Raw genomic sequence first — 18,000 nt, 5'->3', positions numbered from 1 at the left:
TACACACACGCAGACACACACACACACCCTTCCTGGAGGTGCTGGGAGCAGCTGCAGCATTAGCGCCGGGAAGAGGAGCTTCGCCGTTGACTGGAGTTTGCCTTCCCCCCACCCCCCGCCCTCTACCCCACCCCATACACACACACACACAAAACCCCTCCCCTTCGTACTCCGTTAATGAATGGAAGCTACGGCTACCGGAGCGCCGTCCGTCGGATCGCCGCCGAGGCTGGATGTCTATTCTTGAATTTCTTGCTTTCTATGCTCTCAATTTTCTTCCTCCTCCCCCTCCTCTCCCCCCCCCGCCCTCCTCTCCTGGCGTGCCGTTTGTCGGGAAAAAGGACGACGGGGTCTGGTGCTCGACGGGATAAAGATGGAGGTGAACGTGGCGTCGCCGCCGCTTGGCATACTACTCGGCTTTCGCTGCCCGTCGGGCTGAATGGAGCTGGTTATTTTTCGGGGGGGTTTAGTTGGTGTTGTTTTTCTGCCTTCAAGAGGGCGCTTTTGTGTTATTTTTCCTCCGAGGACGGGACGAGCTCTCCTGCGGTGAACTGAGGCATTGTGGAAGACTGGGCCTCCTCTGGCTTTTATCTCGCCTTTCTTTGCCCTGCTGGGCTTTAACAGAAAAGGAACAAGCGGATCCCGAAAAGCACCATTCACCCCCCCCCCCTTTTTTTTTTGCCTCTGATGCCCCATTTCCCTCATCTCTACCCCTAGCCCCCCCCACCGCGCGCTCCATCCCACACCTCTCAACACCCTCCCTCCTGCTCCCCCCTCCCACATCAGAGCGGCTACGTAATGTGCCTCCCAACGCATGCAAATGGGGATGCTACAAATGGTGGCTGGGTCCAATGAAAGGGTGATGCCTCGCGCAGCCGCCCGCACCACCAACCCAACGCCCGGGAGAGCCCTGCAGCCCATGACAAGCAGCCACCGCACCGCCATCAGCGCCGCCGTTTGGAGCCCCGCTTGTGAATGAGACACGCGTGCGAGGGTGCATGCCGCTTCCTGCCATGTTTGGTGTGTGATCGCTCTAGCAGGACGTTCTTACGGATGCGGGGGAGGCACTGAGCCTCAGGTTGGTCAACCTCCCCCTGCACCCCTCCCTCTCTCCTCCCTTTTCCCACCCTCCTTCGTCCCCCTTTTCCCACCTTGGTATCCTCACAAGCTCCCTCGTCTTCCACGTACCCCCCCTCCAAAAAAAAGGGGGTTACGATGAAGAAGAACCGCAGCGGAAATTTGCGGCGGGCCTGGCCCAACTCAGAGCTCGGTGAGCGCCCGCTGGAGCGCCATCTCTCGCGGAGTGAGAAAGACATCCGTGTGCAGAAGCAGCACCTTCCTCCCCCTCCTCCTCCTCACTTCTCGCCATCCCCGCCAGGTTTTCGGGCACCAGGTGAGTGGGACGCTCGCCCGACACCAGAATGGCTGGGAAAAGGTGTCGCATGTGCGACGTACGGCATCAATGAATGCTTGCTAGAGTATTGCCCACCTAATCATGACATCATAACAGCATCAGCCTTCTGAGATGAAGGATTCACGTGCAAACAATCGCCTCCCTTTTAAAAATTCACCTTTTTACCATTTCTTTTTTTGCAATTTTTACCAAAAAGGCAACAGAGCCTCGTAGAGCATGCACGTGAGGCCGGGTGGGGGCTGTGTTATTCGGCAGGGATAACGTCATCGTGTTGCTCCATTGACCGTCCGGCCCAGTTGTGGAGGTTGGGGGGGGGTTTGGGAGGGCAACCACAAGCGTTTGTTTTGTTTGTTTGCTAATTAAAGTCTTGTCTGTTGTTGCCTTGATGGAGCGACGATGATGTCACGCACGCTAACAAAGCAAACAAAGGCGACACGGCGCTAGCGAGTGTCCCCTAGCTAGTCTCTCCTTTGTGCTGTTCTTGTGCACGTTTTAGGCTGCCGCAGCATCTTTGCTAACCTCCGAGGGGAACGAGAGGCTCGGAGTAAGGGAGAGACAGAGTAGAGGGCCGGGAGTGGGGGGGACTGTTTGCAGCTGCTGTTGCCGTTTGACCATTACATCATAACTTCACACGCTGCGCCTGCCATTCACTCCCAATCCTACCTAACCTCCGCCATGCCGATGTGTCCCACAGGTGACGTGTCTCCCATCAGTATGTCGCCCATCAGTCAGTCTCAGTTCATCCCACTGGGGGAGATCCTGTGCCTGGCCATCTCCGCCATGAACGCAGCACACAAGCCCGTCAACCAGGAGGCGCTAGTGGAGCACCTCACTGCCAGCTTCCCAGGTACCGAGCAGCGCCCAAATCAGACACAAAACGTCCCTGGAAGGCACTCGTCATTCCATTTCTATGGGTTTTCAATTCCTTTTCCACATAAGAAACAATGACAGCAGAGGTTATCCATTTCCGGGGGTTTAAACGGTCCCAGACATCGTTTATAAACTTTGCTAAAATATGTTATGTATTGTTTGTAATTATGTTCTACATTGTTCAGTTTTTGAAAGCAAACGATAAATTTGCATAAATGACATTTATAGTTGATGGCGCAAGCCATGACGAGTTAGCTCTCGCTGTACAGTCTCATTTCCGAAAGTGACGCCATCAGAGGTAAAGAAACATGGTGGTGTACGAGATAGAGGATGTTTACAGTGATTATAGCTAAGCTTTGAGCAATATGTCAATAGTTTTTGAGGAGGCAGAAACATTTGGAGATGAAATAGAGAACTTGCAGAACATGGACTTAAGCCTTAAGACTTGGAGATGAAGATTGGTTGCCTTCAAAACAAAGAATGGTAAGTGTAAATGACTCTGGATTTGCTTATACTTCCATTATTGTTTTAAATCGGCTTCTCAGTGAGTGTAAGGGGGTCTTTATAGCCTGATTTAGTTTATATTTTGTCACAGGCTCCCCTGCCCCCCACAGTAAAAATAAATAAATATATATATATATATATATATATATATATATATATATATATATATATATATATATATATATATATATATATATATATAAGATGTATAATGCTTTACAGCCTTGTCGCTATCATGGAATAGTGTTCAGAAGACATTTTGTGAACAAGACATGAATTACTCTGTTCTGTGGCAACTTTGACGTCGTTCGTCTTGTTTTTTTTCCCTGTGAATAGCATCGTTTTTCAAAATGTGTTTATAGTGTACTTTCAAGCCAAATGCTTCTTGTAAAGGTGTTCCTTCAAAGCAGTCATCAGTGAAATGATCACTGCAAAGAACAGAACTTGAGGTCATCTGTCCATCTGTCTCTCACTCTCTGCACTTGCTCCGTCCATTGTTGTCTTAAACCCTCTTTTGGAAATCGAGGAAAAGGCTTCTTGAGACGTCATCTGTACTTCTGTGAAGAAGGTGTCGGACGTTTCAGGATAGGATTATACCACTACTCCGCCCAGGCTTAGTGTAACGAACCAATAGGAGGAGGGTGTTGGCACACCAATTCCGCCCACTCTTACTGTATTTAAGGCCTAAGCTACCAGCACTTATTAGTTCGCTGACGAAGCTCTTCGGATGAGGAGCGAAACGTCCGACACCTTCTTCACAGAAGTACAGATGACGTCTCAAGAAGCCTTTTCCTCGATGGACAACTCCTGTACGACTGAGAGCCTACACAGACCCTCTTTTGGAAAAGAAAAGAAACTTTCAGTATCACTTGGCCACTGTGTACATCCAGCAGCAACATAGCATTTTGGCATGACTACTATTTGGATGAAAAATATACTGAACCAAGTCCACCATCTACCTCGAGAAGGGTTTGTTTACTCTGTTTTGGCTGAGAGGTGTCACCCCAATGACATCACTTTTGGAAATGAGCCTGAACAATGACAGCTAGCTCATCGTGGCTGGCGCCATCAACTATAAATGTAATTTTTGCGAATTTATCATTGGCTTTCAAAAATTGAACAATGTAGAACAATATAATTACAAAGAATATATAACATGTTTGTCAGTATGTGCCGGCGACTAGTCCGACAAGTCCGGCGACAAGGGTGGGATAGGCTCCAGCATAGGCTCGGCTGAGATAGGCTCCAGCATACCCCCGCAACCCTAGTGAAGACAAGCGGCATAGAAAACAGATGGATGAAACAGGATACAGTTTATGGATAAACCGTGATTATCGTACCCTTTTAAAATGTCATTATTGTGTGGTATTGCCCTCGAGAGTCCTTTGCTCTAATAGCTGTTAGCCAACTGCACATCCATCCATCCGTCTTCTATGCCGCTTATCGTCACAAGGGTCACGGGTATGCTGGAGCCTATCCCAGCTGACTTCCGGTGAGGGGCCGGGCACACCCTGGACTGGTCGCCAGCCAATCGCAGCCAACTGCACAACAAGTGTAAGAAAAAGGGGTCCTACTAGGAAATCCATCAGTATAATTTGCCGACTACAGTCACGTTTTCCATGAATCTTTGGTGTCTTTCACAAAGAGATCACTTTTTTTGACAGTATATATTCTCAAGGGACAATAGCATAGAATGCAACCTTGGAGACTAGTCAGTGTACAGCTTGTGTACTGCTGTAGTGTCCACACACACAGCCATTATTGTCTAAATAGCTGGCAACACAAGCAGACAGGTGGTAGTGTCACAGTCTGGGTCTGCATGAGTGCTGCCGACACTGCGGCAGCTGCGGTTCATTGACGGAGAGAGGAATTCCATCATGTACTGTGATATTCTGAAGCACAGCATGATCCCCTCCCTTAGGAGACAGTTTTCCAACATGATAAGGAGTCCAAACACAACTCTAAGATGACGAGAGTCGTGCTGAGGAAGATGGAGGTGATGGGGTGGACCAGTATGTCTCCTCCACACCTGAACTCAACTGAGCGCTTGTGGGGCATCCTCAAGGACATGGAAGGAAGGTGGTGATGTCGTCATGCAATGGAAGAGGATTACAGTAACAAGCTGTATACCAACTATTGTCAAGTATCAATTTCAAGTAGTGTTGTCCCTTGAGAGGATATATTACAATGCTTGCCGCAATTAGAGGGATGTACAGTGTTGCCTCGTTTATCGCGGGGGATACGCTCCAAAATAACCCGCAATAAGTGAAATCCGCAAAGTAGCAACTTCATTTTTTTTACAATGATTATATATGTTTTTAGGCTGTGAAACCCCTCACTTCCTCTGCTATTCGGGTACAGAGCCTTTCGTCGGCGTTGTGGGTTTTGTCAGGGGAAGGGCTTGCAGCCGTGCAGCGTTCAGAGTCGCACGGTTGGCTTCTTCTGTTCCTTCTATTGTTTACAGTATTGGAGATTAGCAAACAGCTCACACGGTTAGCTAATTTGCTAGCCATGTATGGCCATGACCACAACAGGAGCCAGTCAGGACGCAGAAGACTACAACAATCAACTTCCCACAATGCTATTCTTCTTAAAGGGCCAGGCTCGGCCTGTAACAGCGTTAAAAATTTTTATTCAGAAAGCATTAAAATTGCACTAAAAAAATCAGCGAAACAGCGAGTCTGTGAAAGGTGAACTGCGATGGAGCGAGGGAACACTGTACTCACTTTAGTGGGATCACGTAACTCTTAAAGATTTCTCTCTCAGATTCCTCAAGACATCGTACAAATAAGACGCTTTGAAAGCCAGCTTAACCTCATTTGTTCTCCCCAAAGGCGTGCCTACACCCAGCTTGGAAGTCCTGCGACACACCCTGAACATGCTGGTGCGAGAGAGGAAGATCTACCCGACCCCAGAGGGCTACTTCATCGTTACTCCCCAGACCTACTTCATCACGCCATCCCTCATAAGGAGCAACAACAAGTGGTATCACCTGGACGATCGGCTGCAGGAGCGCCCAACTCATCCGCAACAGCAGCAGCAGCAGCAGCCTCAGCAGTGCACTTCGCCCAAGTCCGGTAACGTCACGCCGTCCACGCCTGGTTGCTTGACAGAGAGGCCTTCACGCAAGAATCATAATGACTCGTATAATTCCCGTCGTGAGGACACGGCTAGGCTTCATGGCGCTGCTCTCCAAAGTAAGCCACCCAAGGAGCAGAAGGCTGATTCCCAACCGAGCAAAACACCCAACAGCGGGGAGCCTCCTACATCCGCCAAGGAGCAGCACCGAGGAGAACCGCCGTCTTATCCCTACCCGCCTCCTCTCACTTCCCCCCCTGTCAAGCAACCCCTGCCTCAAGAGCCGGCAGAGAAGAGCAAAAGCGTCACGTCGTTCCCTTACAAAACGGACACCCTGACCAAAAAGAAAGAGGGAAGCTCTGGCAGTGGAAGTGGCGAAAAACAATCCAAACGTTTTGGGCTCAGGCTTTTCCGTCTGAGCTTCAAGAAGGATAAGATGAGGCAGTTGGCCACCTTTTCGGCCCAGTTCCCCCCGGAGGAGTGGCCGCTTCGCGACGAGGACTTGCCCACCACGCCTATCCCCCGGGAGATAGAGATGGAGATCATCCGGAGGATCAACCCTGACCTGACGGTGGAGAACGTGGCGAGGCACACGGCCGTGATGAAGAGGCTCGAGGAAGAGCGTACGCAGAAACACAAGGCGGGGTCGTCGGCCCAGCACAGCGCTCGCAGCCGGAGAGGGAGGGGCCACAGGAGGGCGCCACATGGTAAGTCCCGCTCACACAGCAAACCGCGGACCTCCAGAGGGGAGCCATCGGAGGGATCCAACTGGGATCTATTGTTCATGGAAAGGGATTACCGCTTCTTTAGCCACTCGCTAGTGCGCTCACCTCGGGAGGCTATGTACACCTTAGAGCGCAGGCGCAGTGGGGGCGCCACGTATCTCGTCCACAGCAACCCCAACATCACCGAGTCGTACTGCCCCGTCACGCCTGAGTGGGATGTGTCCGGGGAGCTTGCCAAGAGGAGGACGGAGATGCCGTTCCCTGAGCCGTCTCGGGGCACGTGCCAGTCCAGAGTGCAGAGGAGTCACAGTCACAATCAGGACAGGAAGTCGCGTCATGACAGGTCAGATCAGGCTAAAGAGCGGTCGCGCTCCATGGACAACGCCCTCAAAGGTCCTTCGCTTGGGCCGCCAGAGGACTTTGAGGCCAGCCTGGAGGAGCGCAGTCACTACTACACGGACGATGGCACCCTGCGGGCCACACAGAAGTCTAGCCACTACTCAAGGATCATGTTCTCTGCTGCTAAGTTCCACTCAGATTTTAATGTGCCTGATTTGGGGAAAGGGTGTGTGGACGAGTCGAGGCTTCGGAGTACGATGGAGAGGAACAAAAGCAGAGACAGCTTGCCAACGTACAACGAGCTCATGGGACTTTCTCCTAAGCCCTCCGCAGATGAGTACTTCCAGTGCAATACGTCAAATGAAACAATCCTAACTGCCCCTTCGCCTCAGGCTAAATCAGAGTATGACACGTTAACCTCATCAGGGGGACTCCGAAAGGGCTCTCCGGCCGACCGCCAAACGCCTCACCTCACGTCTCCTCACAAGGTGGAGTACAAAGAGGAATTGTCGGCGGCGAAGGGGCCGAGCGGCTCGGTCCGACTGACGCCGAGCCAAACGCCGGAGCCGGCGCAAAATGCCCGCTTAACGCCGCACCAACACAGCGTGGACCCTGGAGGGGGTGGGGGCAGCCTGTCGAAGAAGAGGAAGGAGATCTTCAGCAAGGACACTTTGTTCAAACCTCCACACAATGCCTTGTCCGCAGGCTACGTGGACAGCAGCTACAGCAAGTCTGGCACATTGCGGAAAGCCTCGCACGCCAAATCAACAGAGGCCCTTGACAATCCTGAGCCCCAGCAGCCTTCCAATTCAGCCGCTTCCTCAGCGTCGCCTGCGCTCCTGCAGGGCTGCTTAGAGCCAACTGTCCCCTCCGCCTCCTTTGACTACTATAACGTCTCGGACGACGAGGATGACGAGGAGGCGGAAGAGGACTCGCACAAAGAGTTGGCCAAGGCGGAGGACAACAAGGACCGCAGGGAATCGGGTGGTAACGGCGGTGGTGGCTGTAATAGTGGAGGTGGTGTCGTCGGTGGTGGGGAGGGAACCATAAAGTGGCTACTGGAGAGGGAGAAGGACCACGAGCTCCAGCGCAAGCTGGAGACCAATCTGACCTTGCTCAGCCCCAAGGAGACCGACAACAGCAGCAGCCAGAAGTCGGCACACTCGGCCCGCTTGGACAGCATGGACAGTAGCAGCGTCACGGTGGACAGCGGATTCAACTCCCCCAGGTACGTCAGGACACCTTACACAGAAAACTACTGCAAGTCCAAAGGAGCACGGTTTTTGTTGACTTCACTTTTAGGCCGGTTCAAATGTCCTGCTGTTTGAGGCTCTTCTCCATTGTATAACGTCACACTGCATCCAGTTACTGTATCTCCACTCTTGTACCCATTTTATTACTTCCGCCAAGTTCAAAAGTGATACAGTAGGTATTGTTTTGGTAACTGTTAGCTGCTGCTTCTTTGGGTGTTTTTTGGTTAGGATAATGCAATAACTACACAGCCAATTTCCACCAAATGTTGACATGTGTCGAGGAAGAATCCGTTCATTTGAATTCAGTGCAAAAACCAAAACAGGAAGTGTCCCGCTAACAAACAGACAATTTTCTCATCATGCACAATCCTTATGTGAGATGTGAATACATATGTCTTTCTCTTTTCTGGGCATTCTAAAGATATAAAAACAGATAAAAAGAGACAGCTCATTCCTGCAGATAATGGGACACACCTATGCCGCCTACAAAAACGGCTATGAAAACACCTCCAAAAAACTCCAACATGCTATGAGCATGTAGTAACAGGTGCATTCATGATAACATGGAATACTTACAGTATTTTATAGTATTTTGCCATATTTTTGTCACTTTAAGCATTAGAGGAACTTCCTTCCTGGTGGCATTGATTTCACATAGCAACATAGAAAGGATCGCCCGAAGTAAGGTGGGATAGGCTCTAGCATACCTGCGACCCTGGTGAGGATAAGCGGCATAGAAGATGGATGGATGGAACATAGAAATAAACTTTTCCAAACTCAAAAACAAAAACACAGCAGCAACTCCAGAATGTAGCGTTACCTTTCACGAGTGGCCTGAGGCATTGTGAGCGAGTGTGTGGTGAAGCTAGTCCCTAGCCGGCTGGCAGCTAGCCGGTGTGGTGTGGCGAGGTGTCACTACGCCAGTAACATTAGTTCTTGGGCGTAACAATGTAAACAAATAATAATAACAATGTTGCTGTAGCTTGGTTAATATGGCGCTCATATTATGGAAATGGTGCATTGTTGGCGTTTTTTGGAGGACTGTGGATAATGAGTAAAATTCCACAAAAGTGCACTATTCCTTGAAAAATTTGCAAAATGTTAGGGTGCCAACATCATACACCAGGGGTGCCCATTACGTCGATCGCGAGCTGCCAGTCGATTGCGAAGGTAGTTTGGGTCAACCGCATAAACGTCACTTCATCGATGTCATATGACATCAGTCAGCTGTCATGAAGCTCCCCTCCTGATTCGCTCTTCCTCCCCCGCGGCAACGGTGAACGCCACGTCTCAAGCTACAAACAGAGATGCAACATTCGTCTTTATTATTCCGATTATGGATAAACTAAGTGAGCGGTAAGATGCCTATATGTACAACAAAAGTTATCCGTTCACTTGTAGTGGCTAGTTATGTAGAAAAAAGTGAGTTGTTTGAGGGCTTTTCTTCGCGTCATGAACTCCACTATAGAAATGCAAGTTTTTCTACACTTCCGTTTCTTAAACTATTGTTTCATGGTGAATTGGAAAAATGCCTGTTGCTGAAAGCCTTGACTTGGGCTGCATTGTCTTTTGCATAATCATTTTCATTCCTTGTGTATGGCTAATGTTTGATAGCAAATGCTAACTGGACGCAACACATGAACTGTGTGTCTGATGAATGCTACGTAGCTATTTTGACGGACATATTACCGGTACTCAGGTACAACAAAAGTACGCACACACAACACTTTGGTTTTTGTTGTTTTTGCTCCCATCTTTCATGAGCTGAACTTAAAATGTAAAACTTTTTCTGTGTACACAAAAGCCATATGTCTGTCAAATATTCTTCACACGTTTGTCTAAAGGCTGTCGAGTGAGGATTCATAATTCATCATCCACCCACCTCACAGGTGTGGCATATCAAGATGCAAGATCATGCAAGATGATGTGATTTGTGAACAATGTCTGGGGGGCCCTGTGATTTCTGCGGAATTGGCCAGTGAAAACAGAATTTACTTTCAAAATGCGAAAGTCATGCGGAAATTGACGTCATGTAAATGAAATGCTGTCATCGTGAGGAGAAGGAACGTTCGTGCGGGGAAGTATTTCCCCATTGAACTGTTCAGTCCCATCACAAACGCTAAACCGCCCCCTCCCGAACTAAACATGACGAAATGGCCACCTAAAACACCGGAGAAACTTGGCAGAAACTCCTGTCACAGATCATGAACGGAAGCTAGCAGGGTTAGCTGTTAGTGTGTGTGTGACTCAAACAGTATGACAGATGTTTCTATCGTCTTTATTCACCAGGAAGGATCTACGTAAAAACTTACGCAATGCATGGCTCAGATGCAGATGTTCGGTGTTAGCATGCTGACAGCTATTAGCATGCTAAATTTAGCATATTAGATTTTTCTGTAAACTTTCTATAAACCTACATAGACAGTGGCTTCATGTTTGATGTCTGCATGCTAACAGTTTGCATGTTAGCATATGAAACATATCTTGCTAGCAAATCCTTTTGTCTATATTTTTCCAGTGACGAAAAATAACTTAAAATAATGTATGGAACCAAGAAAAGAGGTCTTCTAGTTTATCCACTTGGACCATGGATATGAAAAAAGCTGGATTGTGTTGTACTATCTCCAATCTTAATAAAGTTTTTTATTAAGTGGGTGTGTGTGGGAGTGGGTGTGATGTATATTGTACATGCGTAGTAGAAATCCTGTTGCCTGACGTTTATGCTCTGTAACTGGCGTGAAACAGACGGACGGATTACACATGCCTAATACGTGACTGCCGAAAAATAGGCCGACCGCATGCAGACGCGTTCTGCACAACCGATCACGTTTCTGGGACGCATCGCGTGGTGACACTCATCCCAAACACTAACCCGCCACCTCCCGAACTAAACATGTGCAAACGGTGGCCTAAAACACTGGCGAAAGTTGGCAAAAAACTTTGGCAAGAAACCTCTTTTACGGAGTGTGAATGGAAGCTAGAGGGATTAGCAATGTGGCGTTCATATTTTGGTTGAGGGACCTTCTACATACGTTTTTTTTTAACATGATTAGAGCCCTCGAGACTTGAAATAACACCCTTATAGTCACCTTTACACTCCTATTACCCAATATAGTAGACATAACAAGAGAAAATAAGACACACTAAGCATGGAAAACCTGTTTACAACCTTCTTAATATGTTGTTATAACATGATTAGAGCCCTCTAGACATGAAATAACACCCCTATATCACCTTTACACTCCTATTACCCAATATAGTAGACATAACAAGAGAAAATAAGACACACTAAGCATGGAAAACCTGTTTACAACCTTCTTAATATGTTGTTATAACATGATTAGAGCCCTCTAAACATGAAATAACACCGCTATATCACCTTTACACTCCTATTACCCAATATAGTAGACATAACAAGAGAAAATAAGACACATTAAGCATGGAAAACCTGTTTACAACCCTCTTAAAATGTTTTTTTTAACATGATTAGAGCCCTTTAGACATGACATACTACCCCTGTAGTCACCTTTACACCCCTATTACCTAATATAGTAGACATAATAAGAGAAAATAAGACACATTAAGCATAGAAAACATGTTTACAACCTTCTTAATATGTTTTTTTTAACATGATTAGAGCCCTTTAGACATGACATAATACCCCTGTAGTCACCTTTACACCCCTATTACCTAATATAGTAGACATAATAAGAGAAAATAAGACACATTAAGCATAGAAAACATGTTTACAACCTTCTTAATATGTTTTTATAACATGATTAGAGCCCTCTAGACATGAAATAACACCCCTATAGTCACCTTTACACCCCTATTACCCAACATAGTAGACATAACAAGAGAAAATAAGACACATTAAGCATGGAAAACCTGTTTACAACCCTCTTAATATGTATTTTTAACATGATAAGAGCCCTTTAGACATGACATAATACCCCTGTAGTCACCTTTACACCCCTATTATCTAATATAGTAGACATAAGAGACAATAAGACACATTAAGCATAGAAAACATGTTTACAACCTTCTAAATATGCTTTTTAACATTATTAGAGCCCTCTACACATGAAATAACACCCCTATAGTAACCTTTACATTCCTACTACCCAATATAGTAGACATAATAAGAGAAAATAAGACATAATTACGGTATGTAGAAGTTTGACATCTGTGAATTAAGTGCATGAAAGATGGAAGCGTTCATATTTTGGTTGAGTGCATTTTCTCTTTGTGTTGTTTGAGTCATGGGTGAAGCATCCCTAGCCACCCCAGGGTAGAAAACGGGACGGCCCTGGCGTCTTGTTTCGTCCTCTGTGACCCAGGAAGTAGCCTGCTCGCAAACAACAGACGTATAACCAACACAAACGGTGGATGGCCAGGCCTTCAACTTGAATCTGAAGTGATGAGGTTCTCTCTGTAAATGTTTTGAGCTCCTGTTTCCGTGCTCGTGCTGTATTGGGCGGAACATTGCCGCCTTGGCGGTGGTCTTCACTCTTTGACTGCAGGCCTGCCAACCTTGAAGAAATATGAGGAGTATCCCTTCTCCTCAGGCGGCGTCTTGCTTGATCCTTTTAGGATTTTTTTTCCACAGGGGGCTACTTTTGACAATTATGTTTATCATTTTGTCATTTTGTTTTATTTTTGTTTATATTATTTTAAATATGCTCTTAACATTATTAGAGGCCTCAAGACATGAACTAGCACCGCTATACTGTAGTTACCTTTTACATTTGTATTACCCCATATAGTAGACATAATATAGACCTTGCCTTATATTTCTATTTGATGTCATTTAGCCATTTTTATGCTTGAAAATGCTCACTTTAGGCAAACTTTTTGGACCCGCAGACAGTGTCACGTTCCCACAAACCTCCGGTGGAACGGGGCTGAGTCGTTGTACATTATAGAGATCAAATGCTATTTTTTATTATGTGGTGTGTATAACTCAGACAGGAACAACATCAAATTTCAAACACAAAAAAAACGGACTTTGTTTTTCAGAGAGAAGATTATTTAACATCGCTCTTGTTTGATGAGTGTCAACAGGCTAGCATGAATTAACTTGAGGTTGTGCACATTCGCACTCAATACTCAATTTTACAAGTGTCGAAGCTACGACGCAAACTACAGAGGTGGCGGGACGACCAGATACCAGCTGGGAGAAAAAAATACAACGAAAAATGCTCGATGTAGTAGTACTCGATGAAATGTAGTTTAATTACAATAAATCAATCCCGTATTTGACATTCCCTCCCACCGAACTGAACACCCCACCCGCCAACAAAAGGAATCAAATCAATGGTGACGCGTTTAAGGACATCTGTAGACTCTGTTAAGGAACTATGTGGCCATTACAAACATTTGGGAGCAAATATGAGGTGAAAGAAAAAGGAGGGCAAATGCAGCATAGTATTACAGTACTGTATCTGTGCAGCGTGGGAGAATGTTAGGCGGTGTGTTCAAAGACTCGCAGCTTACAAAAACTGCGGGGTTTCTAACGGTGTATTATTTTTTTGAATAAAGTAATGGCCCATATTCCCAAAATTCATATTCATTTACATACAAGTCGATGTAGTTATTTAAAAAATGATATCCCTGCCCTAGGGAGCCTTAGTGAGGAGTCTAGTGCCTGTCTCACTGAACACTGACACCTAGTGGCCAATGTAGATTACTACAGTCACTATTAGAACGCTTTTTCTTCCTTTTATTTGTATTTTTGTTCATTTTCAGGTCATTTTGCCATTTTTATGCTTGAAAATGCTTCATTTGGGCCAAGAATAAGTACAGTTTGCTTAAATATGCATTTCTCTTATTGGACTAATAATAGGCCATATTCAACCACACAGCAGTGGTTGATTTGTTAATTACTTTTTGAAAAAACGCGATAATGCAAGGGACAGCTATATTTTGAAAGAAGCTTTGTGTTATTTTTAGTTATTAATATCAACAGTTCAGCTTGATGTTACGCTTTATGGGGGGGTTGTGTCAGATTGTATTTCTACAACGAGCCATGGGCTGCACTTTGGACATCCCTGCTTTTCGCCAGGTTTGCAACCTCACCTCTCGTCGACTGTTTAGCTCGTTAGCGTGATTGGTAGCGAGCCACCCGCGGTAATTAAAGACAGAAGGCGAGCGTTTTTTGCAGCTGGAACTAATTACTAATGTGGCAGGCATTCTTATTGCAATTGTTGATCCAAAAAGATCCAAAAGGCGTACGCTGGAGCCTCGACGCAGGAGCATAATCCAAACTTCAGAGACTCATCTCCAATCTGAAAACGGCGAAATGCAACAAAACCCGGAGAGCAGGCTACTAGTGCATTTAAGGGTTAAAATGGGAAAAATGCGCACGTTGGCTGGTCTGTGACTACTTGATACCCTTGTCTCTCGTTTATGGCGGTTAACTGGTTCCAGACCCGACCGTGACAAGTCAATTCATGCAAATTAGGCTTAAATATTAATAAATGGAATATTTTGGTAGTTACGTAGAGCATAGAAAACCTGTTTAAGATCTTCTAAATATGCTTCTTAACATTATTAGAGCCCTCTAGACATGAAGTAACACCCCTATAGTCACATATATGCTCCTATTGCCCAACATAGTAGACATAATAAGAGAAAATAAGACATCTGAGACATAGAAAAACTGTTTACCACCTTCTAAATATGCTTTTTAACATTATTAGAGCCCTCTAGACATTAAATAACACCCCATAGTCACTTTTATACTCCTATCACTAATATAGTAGACATAATATAGACTCACACCTTAGCATCCTTGCAGTTGTTCTTTGTTTACGTCCTGTTCTGACAGTAATTCCTGCAGTGGCTATTGTCTCATCAATGTAACATTACTGACCCCTAGTGACCAGTGTAGAATACTACACATCATCGCAACGTCTTTGAATGCGCCTTCTGAACGCCTTATATTTCTATTTGACTTTATTTAGGCATTTCTATGCCTGAAAATGTTTCAGTAAGTAAAAACAAAAAGTAAAATTTGCTTTAATGTGCATAATTTTGACAAATATATGAGGATTCATTTGTTTCTTTCGTGCCAACGCTGTTTTTAGACACTGCATTTAAGTAACAGATTTTTGTGTTTGAATTTTCTGAATTATTATTTTTTACATCAAATTTGTGATGAAAATTTTATCAAAACAAGCAAAATGCATGTTTAAAAATCCAGTTTGTTAAAATACAGTGTTTTAAAAATTCAGCTTATAAAAACTGGTTTATAAAAAAAAATAGGTTTATAAACGTTCAGTTGATAAAATATTCTGTTCATAAAAATAATGTAGAAAATAATTAGCAATAAAGAAATAATTATAATACATACAAATAATGAAATATAAATAATGCATGCATTAAAAATGTAATTAAATTAATTCATTTAATTAAATTACACAAAAAATAATGAAGAAAATAATTTAGAAAAGTTCTCTCACAGATATACTTGCACTCTTAAATAAGGCAGAAAATAATTTGTCATAAAGATATAATTACAATAAAAAATATAAATAATATGAATAACAAATGTATAATATATGTAATTGAATTCATTCATTTAAATTACATGTAATTAAATAAAAAATAATTTATAAAGGTTTGTCATAGATATACTTTCACTCTTTAAAAGTAATGCAGAAAAGAACTTGTAATAGATAGAATTACAATAAATAAATAAAAATAATGAAATATGAATAAAAAATCAATAAATGTAGCAAAATTTATTCATGTACATTTTAATACAAAAAATGAAGAAAATAATTTATAAAGGTTCTGTCATATAACAATAATTATACACAATAAATGTACAATATATATAATAAAATCAATTCATTTAAATAAAACCTAATTAAATAAAAAATAATAATAAAGAAAATCATTTAGAAAAGTTCTGTCATACAGGCATACTTTCACTTTTTGTAAGACCTGTGTCACATGACCACGCACCTGATTTGCCGGCTCCGAGACGCGATCGACTGCGCCAGTCTTAATTCACCAGGAGCGTATCTGTGAGTTTGAAACATCAAATTTATTTGCGCTGACTTTTTACACACTGACTTTTAACACACATGCATTTTAGTTACACTTTTTTTCTCAATGAAATTATTGACATAATTGTTAGGGGGGAAAAGTGTTACATAAATGAAATTCAGCGTCTTTGGTAATAAAGAAACAAATGAACCTTCATACAACCATGAAAGCGCGTGATTTATTCATGAATATGTTTGGAAAAACCCTGATAGACTAAAGTGGTGTACTTAATGTTGTGCCGTTTCTTGCTCTTGTCAGTGGTAGCCTTCAAAATAATGCCCCTGCTCTAATGTCTCGATGTCTCCCCACGCCCAGGACGCGTGAAAGCCTGGCGTCCAACACCTCCAGCATCGTGGAGAGCAATAGGCGGCAGAACCCGGCGCTGAGCCCGGGCCACATCGGCACCAGCGGCATGGGGCTTCCCTTCAGCTTCCGCGCCATCCCGGAGCCGCCCGCCACGCAGCCCGACAAGCTCCAGAAGCCGTCCAACTGCCTGGCGTCCATCACCAGCGTGTGAAGTGACGCGCCGTGAAGGTGATGGAAGCTTCCACCACTTTGAGCCTCACCTTTTTGTTTTTTCTTCTTCCTCCGTTTTGTTCTTCTTGGTTTGGTTTCTGGTGTCACATGAACACACAATTTGGCACTACTGGGAATTTACCGGGACTGTTACTAAAAAGAAAAAGAAAAACAGGCATGGCTTCTAGAGACTGTTCCCACAGCTTCGACAAGAACTTCACTGCAAAAAACAAAAAAAAAAAAACAAAAAAGGATTTGAAAGAAAAGAATGGGAAGGAAGACTTTCTGGTCTGGGGAGGTGACTGCTATCAGGGAGTAGTAGAGTATAGGATCCAAGTAACATTTTTTTTAACATATAACTTCAGAATACATGTCCGATTAAATGTTCTTCTTCCTCAATTAAGGCTCGCTCCTCCTTCAGGAGGCGTTCCGTGTATTATCAGCACAATGTGGAGACAAGAAGAAGAAAGATTATACAAACATGAATCAGCTCCGATTTGTGTGCCGCAATGCAAATGATGTAATGTATACTCCATACTTTTGATATCCTAATTATTATAATGGTGGTATTAAAGATGCTATGTGACCAAAATGGCTTCAAACTCCTCCATCACACGACAGCAGCACCTTTGCAACGGGAATATCATGCACGCTTCACTTCCCGTTCAAGGGAAAGTGCACTTTTTTGCCCATCATTTTTTTGCCCACACACACATTTATCTTTTCTGTGCCTTCGAAAGACATAAAAAGTTGGGCTGTCAAAAATAGCGCATTAACGGCAGTAAGGAATTAACGCATGCGTATCATGTCAAGCCACGCCTTTCTGTTAAGACAGCAGATGGAAGCATGGTGTCGTGGCCCCCCAGAGCCTGACGCTCTTTCATAACGTTAGAGCGGAACACATCAACAGCAGTGCAATTCCAACAACGCCAACTCACAAACACCTCTCTCGTCCTCCTGGGAACCATACTTCCTCACTGTCACTAGAGGACCGCAAGATGCATTCGCTGACACTCCGAAAATCCTCACTGTCACTAGACGACCACGAGATGGATTTACTGACACTCCGAAAATCCTCATTGTCACAATGCAACTCAGAGATGCATTCGCTGACACTCCGAAAATCCTCAACGTCATTAGACAACCATGAGATGCATTCACTGACACCCAAAAAATCCTCATTGTCACTAGACAACCACGAGATGCATTAGCTGACACTCCGAAAATCCTTAATGTCACTATAAAA

The 18,000-nt window shown here is 44.6% G+C and overlaps 1 protein-coding gene across 1 annotated transcript; it reads left to right on the top strand.

Moving 5' to 3' along the window:
- Window positions 1–17,346, top strand: stox2a (storkhead box 2a). Its single transcript, XM_054778350.1, has 4 exons — window positions 1–1,393; window positions 2,109–2,261; window positions 5,623–8,158; window positions 16,554–17,346. Exons 1-4 carry the CDS (start codon window positions 1,216–1,218, stop codon window positions 16,753–16,755), a joined length of 3,069 nt encoding a protein of 1,022 aa, XP_054634325.1. The 5' UTR covers window positions 1–1,215; the 3' UTR covers window positions 16,756–17,346.
- Window positions 17,347–18,000: the final 654 nt, after the last annotated feature.

This window comes from Dunckerocampus dactyliophorus, chromosome 6 (genome assembly GCF_027744805.1).
Source record: "Dunckerocampus dactyliophorus isolate RoL2022-P2 chromosome 6, RoL_Ddac_1.1, whole genome shotgun sequence".
Taxonomy (NCBI): domain Eukaryota; kingdom Metazoa; phylum Chordata; class Actinopteri; order Syngnathiformes; family Syngnathidae; genus Dunckerocampus; species Dunckerocampus dactyliophorus.
Note: the sequence above shows the minus strand (reverse complement) of the source record. Positions and strands in the feature narration are given on the sequence as shown.

Bases quoted from the DNA above. Each gene is read 5' to 3' on its own strand.
- stox2a (XM_054778350.1), top strand. From the start codon at position 1,216: ATGAAGAAGAACCGCAGCGGAAATTTGCGGCGGGCCTGGCCCAACTCA. The intron at 1,394-2,108 runs GTGAGTGGGACG...TGTGTCCCACAG, and splicing joins GCCAGGTTTTCGGGCACCAG to GTGACGTGTCTCCCATCAGT. The intron at 8,159-16,553 runs GTACGTCAGGAC...CCCCACGCCCAG, and splicing joins AGCGGATTCAACTCCCCCAG to GACGCGTGAAAGCCTGGCGT.